The sequence below is a fragment of the Bicyclus anynana genome, chromosome 10 (assembly GCF_947172395.1).
Source record: "Bicyclus anynana chromosome 10, ilBicAnyn1.1, whole genome shotgun sequence".
In the NCBI taxonomy this organism is placed as follows: Eukaryota; Metazoa; Arthropoda; class Insecta; order Lepidoptera; family Nymphalidae; genus Bicyclus; species Bicyclus anynana.
In genome coordinates this window covers 799,561-812,017 of record NC_069092.1, presented here as the reverse complement: position 1 = coordinate 812,017, position 12,457 = coordinate 799,561, and the positions used below count along the sequence as shown (strand labels likewise).

General features: G+C 36.5%; 1 protein-coding gene across 1 annotated transcript; it reads left to right on the top strand.

Annotated features, from left to right (window-relative positions):
• The first annotated feature begins 244 nt into the window (after nucleotides 1–244).
• LOC112047922 (synaptic vesicle glycoprotein 2C-like) lies at nucleotides 245–12,087 on the top strand. Its single transcript, XM_024085225.2, has 11 exons — nucleotides 245–365; nucleotides 1,902–2,030; nucleotides 2,494–2,655; nucleotides 4,562–4,724; nucleotides 7,419–7,540; nucleotides 8,080–8,324; nucleotides 8,454–8,602; nucleotides 8,725–8,866; nucleotides 9,273–9,562; nucleotides 9,842–9,969; nucleotides 10,657–12,087. Exons 2-11 carry the CDS (start codon nucleotides 1,931–1,933, stop codon nucleotides 10,707–10,709), a joined length of 1,554 nt encoding a protein of 517 aa, XP_023940993.1. The 5' UTR covers nucleotides 245–365; nucleotides 1,902–1,930; the 3' UTR covers nucleotides 10,710–12,087.
• Nucleotides 12,088–12,457: the final 370 nt, after the last annotated feature.

The following is a 12,457-nucleotide window of genomic DNA, read 5'->3' as shown; positions in this document are numbered from 1 at the left end:
CAGGTGTACTGACGTACGCTTGATATTAGATAGGTTAAGTCGGTTATGGAATATTTTTGGATTATGACGTCACTACCCACTTTACGCTAAATGTCGCAATTTTGCGGACGCTATGTTGTCATAACAAATAATCACGCACGCGAAGTCGAGCGAGATGCGTTAGTCGAAACTGATCTTCGGCTGATGACGTCTCGAGTTTTCAGTATATAAAGATAAAAGTTTCCGATCACAAGTAACTGTAGTAGAAAAATAATAACTGTAAGACTGGGTACATGTAGATTGAGTGGAATAATTTTTATTTTTGAAAATTCCATTTTTAGTTTAAATTAGTTTAGGTTTTTTTATATTTAGAAGACTGATTAAAGGTGGGTTGATGACATTTTTTTTAATCATTTTATTTTGACTACCTTGTTCCAATGGGATCTTATTCTCTGTTATTATTCTCAATAACATCCTATTAAAGTCGGTTAAAAATAACCCTGCTGGGTTTTGGTTAGTCGGTATCTCAAATTTTTTAATTATTTATTTTTTAGGAATAAGTATCTAAAATTATTGGAAAATTATATGCATTAGAACACGCAGTGGCGTGCATTAGGTTTTTAACTAGGGTATGCACTTTGAGTAGAAATTGGAAAATTCCTTGTCCAACTATGTATTCTGTGGTCCAACATAAGTTTGTACACAAGAGTCTTTAGGGTAGGCAGTGCATTTTTGCAGCTATGAAGTGCACGCCACTGATAACAAGTTTGTTTATTAATCCTCTGCTTTATCTTTTTCTGAGATTCATCGTAGCTTAAACTCCTCAATTTGGGAATCCATCCCCGAGCCTATAATAATGTAGGTAGTAGCTCTTTTTGGTATTAAAATTCAAAAGTACATTATTTATTTGCTAAATACATCATCATTATTAGCTACTAGCTGACGCCGCGCGGTTTCACCCGCGTGGTTCCCGTTCCCGTAGGAATACGGGGATAATATATAGCCTATAGCCTTCCTCGATAAATGGGCTATCTAACACTGAAATAATTTTTCAAATCGGACCAGTAGTACCTGAGATTAGCGCGTTCAATCAAACAAACAAACAAACTCTTCAGCTTTATAATATTAGTATAGATACCTACCTAACCTAACCATCTACCAGACTTTTCTTTACTGAAAATTTCCAGAAAGAAAGTAAGACTCAATGTTACATAGTCAGACCCAGAATTTGACCCTAGGAGCTAGTGACTTTAAAACCGCATGAGCTAATCGCTGGACTTGAGAGATAGTGAGATTAGCTCAAACCGAAGTTAATACTATTCCCACTATCAAAGATTTTATACTATTAGATAAGTCGTTAGCGCATCGAAACTGAAGCGAACAAAGGTGGCTAATTGTCTTAATTTCATTTAGTCGCATAGTAAACAACGAATGTTATTTAAACAAATAATACCTAAATATTGTCTACAATATAAAAATTGTGTGTTCAGGAACTGTAAAAAAAATATAGGTACACAATAATTAACGTATAACGGACATAATAATAAATATAGTTTTAATCATGTATTACATAGTTATTAATTTTAACATCATAGTCATTAAGTAAATTTCAATAATTATAGTGTATTATAGACAATGTAATTTAGTTTTTTTAAAATTTGCATGCTATTTTGTAGCAAATTGTATGCCAACATTTATTATATCATAATCTGTATTTAACAATTTGCAAATAAAGAATTATGAATAAATATTGTAAGTAAACACAAAATTGTGCATGTGTGCGCTCAGTGGATTGAACTAAATTCGGATCATTTTTTGCGGTGATTTTGTAGGCACATAACATATCTAATAGCATTAAATCGTTGCTAACTACCTACGTAACTTAAACATAAGTATGACTACTACACAATGCATTGTTTTAGGTACCTAATAACTAATAGAAGAATCGAAAATGCAGCTGAAATTAGGAAAAGTTGATAAGAAAGTCGAGGCGGAGAGGAAACAAAGCCCAGAGTATGCCGCCGACATCGAAGAGGCGTTGCATGCCACAGGTCAGTTCTAGACATGGTTATTTCTTTTATTATTAAAAACCTTCAGCAGTCAACAAATAATTTGCTAAGATACTAATAATAATTTACTACACCTTTCACATTCCCTACAATACACAAATAAGTTAATATAAACATTTTGAGGATTTTACCGAATTTCATTGTGACTAACTATTTGGTAATGTAAGTACACTTCATGTTCATTGACTTATATTTGAAATTATTAAATAGTTTTTTCCTACATACCCCTATACTTGTCTTATAAAGAACTGAATCGAATTTGTTGCAACATATCCAATCGCTAGAAAATGGGTTACAAATAACTTCATTTTAACATTAAGAACGCATTAAAACGTTTCACCAGTGTAATGGCTATGGTGCCCCCCCCCCTCCCCCACCCCCTTCGTACAGAGGGATACATAATCACCCTTAAGAACTTATCAAAATATTTTTGTATATATTCCAGGTTTCGGCAAATACAACTTCGGTCTACTGCTGGTATGCAGCTGGACGCTGCAGGCGATGGGCATGGACCTGTTCGGGACCAGCTTCGTGGTGGCGGCGGCGGTGTGCGACCTGGAGCTGAGCATGCAGCAGAGGGCGCTGCTGACTGCTACTCCTCTTATAGGTATGTCGATATTGAGTTAACTGGGTTACCGGGTAATGAAAATTTCTGAGCGTCGGAATGAGATAATGTACCACGCAATTTGTAGGACACTGTGGCTGTTAAGTTGTATAACTAATTATTAAGCAACAGTATAAAAACTGCTGGTTACCCAGTTAGCTGCCAGAATCAAAAATTTTCGTAAATAAAAAAGTTGAACGTCTCATCAAATGAAGCTACTCACTGAAAATTAACTTGATATTAATCGATTGTAAAAATGTTCCACGTATCCTGGGCTATGATGTAATATCTAAGTCTAATCTAAAACCCATTAGGTAAATTCATGAGTATCGACGAATAATCAAAAATTTTCTGAATCTCCCTCCTAATTATCAAGTATCTCAAAAATCTACTCATATTGGAATACCCATCAGTAAAGGCCCTAATCTGTCATCGTCTAATTTATCTTAATCTTTATCAAAATCAGAGTCCCAACGAAATAATGCTAATCCAGCTAAACGATATCAAACACTTGCCTTAATCCACCGTAGGTACCTACAATAAACTAATTAGTGAGAAATATAATGATTCACTGATTACGTTTAATAATAATTAATAGTTTCAGCGTAAAATGAATTAATCTTTGAAAAGGCGCTGCTTTTCTGAATATTTTTCTCATCATTCTTAATATTATAACCATTCCGACTACCAAATCCTTGTTCTAAACCGGAGCATCCTCAGGATAATTTGACTCTACAATGTTCCATCATCCAGAATGATCTAGTAGAAACCTATATCACAAACTGAAAAATAAAGCTCGTTACGTCAATTCTATTCAAGAAGACTACACGTACAACGGACTAATGGACTGATCTACCTCATTTTATAAAGGCCGAATGTTTATCGACCATAGATAAGTACTTAACTATGGTTGCCAAATGCGAAGTTGGTTTTTGGATCTAGCAAGTTTCAAGGGTCCAGACACTCAACCGTCTAAGTATAAAACCTATTTGTTTAATTTTTCTTGGCATAATATAACAAATCATATCCTCATACGTCAGTCGCATAGCTTCGCTGCAACCCTTGGAAGAACATGGTAAATTATCAACTTTATGGGTCTCTAGCTAAAGATTACCACGAAACTAAGGGAAACATGTTTTCTCACGATATCTCGTAGATAAATTCAAATTTCGTCCTTCAATAACAACCCATGGACATGGACAGGAGAAGAACCTATTCCCTCCTAGTTGAAGGCAAAGATCATATTCACTGGGCTATCGCGGCTCTTTATACTTTGACAATTGAAAATATGCACCATTCAACTTCTACTTCCTCCCAAACCCACAGTAAAAACACTTACCATATTTGTGTAAAACATCTCGACGTCGACGTCCAACTGGAATTGACTCATAGCAGTGGATTGTCTAGAATAACTTTGAGTATTGCAAAAAGACACACCTTTATCACAATGGAAAATCATCAATAATCGTTACTAAAATTTTAAATATTGATTTCTTCTTATTCTGCTAGAGGCATCTAGTATCGGAGGTTAGCAATCATTAAGGCTAAATTTTACTCTAGGCACTGAAACAGTGAACTTACATGAAGTTCGACCAGGACCTATTATTGCATACACGATCATTCCATGATGTTTGCAGAATCCACCTGCAACTCCACACCTCAAACGCTTAAAACTCAACACATCGTCAGTATCTAGGCCATAACCCCATAAAGTAACACAGAAAAAGTAACCACGCTCTACTCTCATCCTCAGGGATATTATTAAATTAACTCACAGAGAGTATTTTAGCAAAATCATTTCTTGCTTATTCAATGTTTCATCGTGTTTCCAGATTATGATCCACGCTTTCTTCAACCATATTATTGATTTACAAAAAAAAAATTAAATTTTGTATTGTCGTATTCCCAGGAGTGGTTCTCGGCGCCCAGCTGTGGGGCTACGTGTCGGACACGAAGGGCCGGCGGCTCACCCTCGTGCTGTCCATGTCGGTCGGGTTCGTGTTCGCGGCGCTCAGCAGTTTCGCGCCCAGCTGGGAGATCATGGCGCTGCTCAAACTTGTGTCTTCTACGTTGTAAGTACTATGTTATAGCATCATCATCATCATCATTATCAACCTATATTCAGCTCACTGCTGAACTCGAGTCTCCGCTCAGAATGAGAGGGGTTAGGGCAATAGTCCACCACGCTAGCCCAATGCAGATTGGCGGACTTCACATTTTTTTTAATTCTTTACAAGTTAGCCCTTGACTACAATACCACTCGATGGTAAATGACGATGCAATCTAAGAAGCGGACTAACTTGTTATGAGGAGCATAAAAAGCCACACTCCTTTCGGTTTCTACTCGGCATCGTACCGTAACACTAAATCGCTTGGCGTTACGTCTTTGCCGGTGGTAACTACCCACAGCCGTAGCCTCCCACCAGCCAGCCATGTAGAGAATTAAGAAAATTCTCTGGTATGCAGGTTTCCCCACGATGTTTTTCCTTCACCGTTTAATTTCTTAAAATGCACATTTTGTGGCAAACGGGAGTTGCCCCGGACCGAATTTGAACCCACACCTTAAGGAATCAAAGGCAGAGGTCATATCCACTGAGCTATCACGGCTCCTCCTATGTTTTATCATAATAATCATTAATCGATCATCAATTTATATTGTCAAGAATCGATATCCTTGAATCTTGATCATATAAATTGACGAAGTTCATTTTAAGTATCGTAAAAGTCGGTAAAAAAGAAGTAGCCATTTTGGTGAATAGCTACTTTAAGCCACCGAAAATTTAGCTCTGTTAAAGTAAAGAAAACGAAAAAAATATATTTGAATCGACGTTTTCGAGTTTTAGACAAGCCGTTCCACCTTGAGATATACATGTTATCTAGGTAAATTAACTGTCTGAGATTGTGTTCACCTATATCAAATAAAACTCCTACAACATAATAGAATTACCTTTAATTATTATGAATACAAAAAAATACTTGTTTAATGTTCTTAGATAAAAGATCTTAAATGCAAATTTTCTTAGATAAAATCTATCTATGTATGTTGCTAACAAAAAAGTGTCATTTTCCATTCTTCTATTAATAGACATTATTTACATTTAGCGTATTTCCCAGAGTAGATCCTAAACAAACGTCATCTACCTCGTGCGTTATCTCTCGTTATCTCTAGTTATCTGCAATTATTTAACGTCCTCAGTCCTGAAATAATCAAATACAATAGTAATAAAGTTATCTTGTATTTTCTTTATGTAGATATTATCGATTACTAGCCCCGCGGCTTCACCCGCGTAATTGTCATTCGCGTTAAAATTATATATAACTGAATAATTTTATATAACTCTAACTCTAATTCATTTTTAGTGTTACCTACGGAGTGTGAACAAAAATTGATAAGTAATTAGCTGAAACGTTATTTTTTTTATGATAAGTACTTAAATCCTACAACCCCAATTTTGAGAATACTACCTTAACTCATTTACAAAATTTCACTCCCCTTTTATATCCACTCGTATATGTACTTTTATATCCTTCGTCTTCATCACTAGACCCTTAATACAGTGACAACCCATCTAGGTGGAAAGTTCTCATCAATACTAATTTATCAAGTCCAAACACAAGGTAGCTACTGTGAACCGTCGAGGAGTTCTCTTCACTCTCCTTCGTCTTCATCACCAGACCCCTAATACAATCACAAACCATCTACACAAATTTTCAAGGCCTAAGGGCTTCCTTCCGCACACGGGCCACAGGCCACAACCACAAAACGCCGCTACTGGCATATTTCCTGTAGTATATCGGCTGGGCCGATTGAGGTTTTCTGAATTGGTCCAGGTCTAGCTAATGGGAGGCTTAAGACGTACCGACAAGCGATTTATCGTTCCGGTAAGATGTCGTGTACAAACCGAAAGGGGGTGGATTTTCATCCTCTTCCTAACAAGTTAGTCCGCTTCCATCTTAGATTCCATCATCACTGAAGATCAGATGAGATTGTAATCAAGGTCTAGCTTGTAAAGAATAAAAAAAAAACACAAACGTCGCAACACGCCACTCGCGCCGTTTATGATACTGCATATATGGGTTGAAAAAGTAGCAAACTTAACACCTCGTTAAGCAGACAGTCTCAGTCATTCAAATATGATAATGACCTGACAGCTTAAGAGCGCGCAGCGCGTCGGTACGATATGGATAAAATTCGAAGCGCAAACGAGACGCCAAATTATGACTTTCACGTGAGTGAAAAGCACGGAGCGATTGACGCGCGACGCAAATTTTATGACGTGAGCGCCAAAACCATTTTTACCTAATAACAAGTAAATTAAACAACATAACGAAAAACAAAATGGCCATGTTCAAGATATATACCTAATATTCTATACAAAACAAAAATTTAAGTAAATAAGTTTGCTTTTCCTGAGATTTAAAGCAAAATGTGAGCAAAACATGTATTTTTCAAAAAATAAACTATCGAGAAAAGTTTTAGAAATTGTGTATTTTGTATAGTCATAATGAAGCTAACACTTTGAAATATCATTTACCCAAATATCAGGCTCCTAACTTTTCCAGAATCTGAGATCAAGAACCATTTGTAACCACCAAATTACATATTGCACACTCTTAACGTTAGTTGTCCGACCACCAGACATTTTTACCCTACGTCAGCATTATAACAGCATTGCGGGTCTAATCTTCTATATGAATAGAATTGATGTTGTGGGCCTTTAGATGATGAGGAGTACTAATGTTAGTATCTGATCACTTGTCTACAGCACCTCAGCCAGCAACTCAGGCGCATACACCCTGTTAGGCGAGAGTTGTTCCGAGCGCGCCCGAGGACGGTCCATGCTGCTTTGCACTTGTGCACTGATGTGCTCGCAAGCTACAGTTGCCGGTAAGTGGTCGCGATTGATAACGCTTCATGATACTCATTTTAAATATGTCATTGATAATTGTATGCAATTTAATCAATTTCGTTGGCAGTAATCTTTTTTAAAACACGTGAGGGATCACGTTTAATTTTTACTTGCGGACGCCCGCATTTTGTCTGCCCTTAGATCTCTTTAAGCCAGCCCTTACAGTAGTATCGCTGTAAAAATTGAGTGATTTCTCCCGTTTTCCCATAATTTTATTTCACTGCTCTGCTCCTATTGATCGTAGCGTGATGAAAAACATGCTACAACCTGCTCAGGAGTATGAAGAATAATTGTACCAAGTTTCATTAAAGTCCGTCAAGTAGTTTTTGTTTCTATGACGAACATACAGATGAACAGACAGAAGAAAACTTTACTGATTGCATTTTTGGCATCAGTATCGATCACTAATCACCTCACAATCACTATCGATAGTTATTTTGGAAATATATTACATGTACAAAATTGATACAGATTGATTATAAGTGTCATCAATTTTTTGTTTTACTTTGTATTTTAGTGTTTGCGTACCCAATCCTGCCTCTCAACTTTGCCTACCCGATCAACTTCCTTGGCATCGTGTACCGGCCCTGGCGCCTCCTCGCCTTCGTGATGGCGGTGCCGTGTTTCCTGACCGCCTGCCTGCTGCAGCTGTTCCACGAGAGCCCCAAGTTCCTCATCTCCAGAGGCCAGCCTGAGGAAGCTCTGGAGGTGTTGAAGAAGATTTACGCTTGCAACTCTGGAGAGAGCACAGAAAACTTCCCAGTTAGTACTAACATAAAAACAATATATTTTTGTTGTCTTCTCTTTGACTAGACTTCAGAAAAACTGATTTTAGAGCATATCTCGATCTTTCTACTGTATTTACTTACTGACAGACTTAATATTCTGTAGGTTAAGAAACTGATCTACGAAATAGAGGAGTCTACTTGCGAAGAATCGATCTTGAAAGCGATGTGGCAGCAGACCACGGCACTGTTCCGGCCGCCACTGCTGTCTGTTACACTCAAGCTGTTCTACCTGGTCACCATCATCTACATGACGTAAGTTCAAATTATAGTTACATGACGAAATTACATGTCTGATTTGATCTTCCAGGTCTCAGCATTATGATAGTTCGGCGTAACGAATTTATGCTTAAAACAGTTTTAATTTATGTCTCCAGTGGTAGCGGCTTCATTCTCTGGCTGCCGTACATCATGAACAACCTGTTCTCCGTGCTGGAGTCCGGCGGCGGCAGTGGCATGAACCTCTGCACCGTCATACGACACTCCGCTGCCAGTGCCCTTGTTGTTGGAAATGGCACTGTAAGTATCACTTCTTGCCGATAGACATAGGCCTTCTCCAACATTTAAATTTTGAGCACCTGTTCGTGCTTTTGTGTGGCAGCAGTCGCAGCTTAAGCGCTCTATGTTGTGGGCACCTCGGTATTGTCTTAATGTAGAATCCCTATCTAATAACTTCATGCCACCAGTCTAATATGGATGATGATAGTATATTACGCTACTAGTTAGTTAATTATATAAAGAAGACCAAGCCCTCGGTATGGTGACATATGGTTGGAATTTTAATTAAAACATTTACGTTTTGTAAATAGCAAGATGAAATAACAAGAAATATTGAAAAATAGAAGCTAAATTGTTGCCAATATTATCGACTTTTGCACTTAGCATTTATTGATTAATTTTTATTCATAGAGATATTTGCTTCCAGATCGTCCAAGAAGTATGCAACGACACAATACAGGAGACAACGCTATTGTCTGCAATGTCATACGGTGCTTTAGCCAGCTCTGTCAACCTGGTGCTTTCCCTCACCTGCGGGTCGCGCAAAAGACTGGCGATGCTCTTCATCATCACGATGTCTGCGCTCGCCGCTATTCTGCTCAACGTGGTAGCAATTCCTATCGCTGGCGGGATATTCTTCTTCATCTTCCTTCTTTGTGCGCTTTCTATGGGCATCCTGAGTGTTTACTTCGTGGAACTGTATCCTACTTCTTTGAGGTAAGATATTATCCATATGATTATAAACAACCATGACCAATCATTTTCTTTTAGCCTTTGTATGTGTATACAAATTTAAATCATAACCTTTTTAATACCTCTTCTACCATGATATTATGACCCTGATAGAAATTATTTTGACAATCCTACTTTGGTTTCCGTTACTTACGACGTGAAGTTGAATATGATGAAGAATAGCTTCCATCAAAAATAAAAAATGGTGCTTTTAGATAATAATAATTGAGTAAGTATGATGACAATTTTCTTTGGTCATTACAGAGGCATGGCGTCGTGCTTATCTGTGATGCTCGGCAGATCCAGCGCATTCCTCGGAGTCAATGCGATAGGAGCGCTGATCAATGCCAATTGCGAAGCTACGTTCTACGTCTGGTCGGTCCTACTGTTCAGTAAGTGCCTTATTTATTTGTTTTATATGATATGATTGATGAGCAATTGGCCTTGCTAAAAGCAAACGGCCTATAACAGAACTGGACTTTCTTTCGTTGCCTTATGTCTGTTACTTGGGGCGTTAATGCCTTTTTCATTAGTATCTATATAAAACAGAACACATACAGACCACATTGTTGCTGTTTGACAGCAAATTATTTCCAGGAAAGAGTTCTGACTCATAATCCATATAGGTACTATACATAAAATGGTGCACAAAATTGTAGCGTCCGGTAATTTTGTCTAATAATTCGTCATTCTTCTTTCTCAGTTCTTCAGTTACTTCAGTTCAGTTTCTTCCCTGGAATAAACCACGTATTTTCACTTGCTATGAACCTAGACGTGCCTTGCATTTATCTCCTTCACTAATAATTCCTTTAATTCGCTCTTTCTTCGCTAATCCACTCATCAGGGGTTGCCTGATAAAGATTATTTACAGCATTAAGGCCGCCTTTGCACGCTTAATCTTAATTTAAAATATTTATTTTAAATGATTTTTTTATTTATGCAATAAAGTATTTCTTCTTCTTCTTCATTCTTACTTAAAAGTTCTTCAGTTTAGGGTACTCATTTAGTAGACTAATTTAAATATTAAATATTCATTAAATATTGATACTATGTTAATTATTTCATATTTTCTATTCCAGGTTCGGCCATTTTCGCGTGGTACCTTCCGAAAGACAAAAAGCCAAATCAGTGAACTAAATAAGATTTTATATTGTCATTTAAAATTTATAGTTACAAAAGTAACACTCTGGATAAAGCTAGGCCACAAGATTCTCTTTTAAGAATATGAAGCACAAGTTTCAGATAAGAAATTACATTCGCTACTTTGTGGTTTTCAGCTAGAACTGTAATTTTAAAATAGTTTTCTTGTATTTTTTGGAACTAGTAGATTGTATTATCTAGCTAGATAATATATTATTTATCTGTTGGTGATCCTAATCATGCTGCCATAAACTATATTTTATCTAATATATTTAATAATTAAATAACAACTATTTCATGACATCGCATAAATACATCGATAAAGCAGCCGTTAGAGCTAAGTCACGTAACAATAGAATCTAACAATCATTGTTACAAAACTAATACGACCTACCTACCGACCTACGATTTTTAGTATAGTTAGATAATTATGATCTAGAATTAAGATATTGATATTGTGAATATGTTGTCGAAGAGAGAGTTCTGTATGTAATTATAATGAATAACAAATGACATATTATAGAACCAGTTCGGAAAATCTTACTTTGTAGCTAGAAATCGGGGAACAAAATTTCACTTTGTTCCCTTATGTGGACTGATATGCAAATTTTTAAATTTAATGTATTTCTCTTTGTGATGCGATGAAGGTATGTGTAGAGGATTATTATTATTTGGATCTCGTGCCACTTCGCGCACAGTATTACATCTTTAAATCATTGCATCATCAAAGGTAATTTTGCAGCCTATATATATGCCTTTATATAAGAGCCGTGATAGCCTAGTGGATATGACCTCTGCCTCTGATTCCGGCAGGTGTGTGTTCATATTTGGTCCTGGGTATGCACCTTTAACTTTTCATTTGTGGGAATTTTAAGAAATTTAAATATCACGTGTCTCAAACGGTGAAGGAAAAACGTCGTGAGGAAACCTGCATACCAGAGAATTTTCTCAATTCTCTGTGTTTGTGAAGTCGGCCAATCCGCATTGATCCAGCGTGGTGGACCTATTGGCCTAACCCCTGTCATTCTGAGAGTAGACTCGAGCTCAGCAGTGAGCCGAATATGGGTTGATAATGATGATGATGATGATATGTGCCTAGGGTAACAAATACTGTAATTTTACGATAAAATTTAATTGTAAAATTAATTTCTTAAATTTTTATAATGGTTTTTTTTTAATTCATGCTCAAGTCAAGTAGAATAAAAAATATTATTTATCGAATCCGTTTAATATTTAGTCATATAATAGTACCTACCTGGTGTAGAAAGATATTGTGTAAATAAGTAAGATAGCACTAAGTTATTTTGTTAGTTATTGATTTATAGGTAGTTTTAATTTGTTTTATTGCTATCAGCTGTGTTAAATTTTAATAAAAGGTTCATTATAAACAATTTTTTATTTATGCAACTAATGTTACGTAGTACCTACCTAACAATATTTCATGAATTTAACACCGCCAGGAGCCCTGTCCTGCAGTAGCCTGTTCAGTAGAAGTCCATGGACTGACAATAACGATTATGTTAAACTAAATACAAGGGCAACAACGAAAGGTTGCATTTCTGTTGGTTTTCTAGAAGTTTTATGTACTGTGTCCGCAGATTTTTTTCAATTTAGTTCCTCCCTCATTATTTTACCACAGAACTACCAAGCATCCTTATGTAAGTCGTGGTCTTTTGGACTCGTTTTGGTTTTTCAATCCTGATAATTTTTTTTTAATTTTGAATAATGTTATAGGTACAT

Excerpts from the sequence above, each read along its gene's own strand:
- LOC112047922 (XM_024085225.2), top strand. The coding sequence starts at position 1,931 with ATGCAGCTGAAATTAGGAAAAGTTGATAAGAAAGTCGAGGCGGAGAGG. Across the intron at positions 8,867-9,272 it reads TTGTTGTTGGAAATGGCACT|ATCGTCCAAGAAGTATGCAA; the intron begins GTAAGTATCACT and ends ATTTGCTTCCAG. Across the intron at positions 9,563-9,841 it reads CTGTATCCTACTTCTTTGAG|AGGCATGGCGTCGTGCTTAT; the intron begins GTAAGATATTAT and ends TGGTCATTACAG.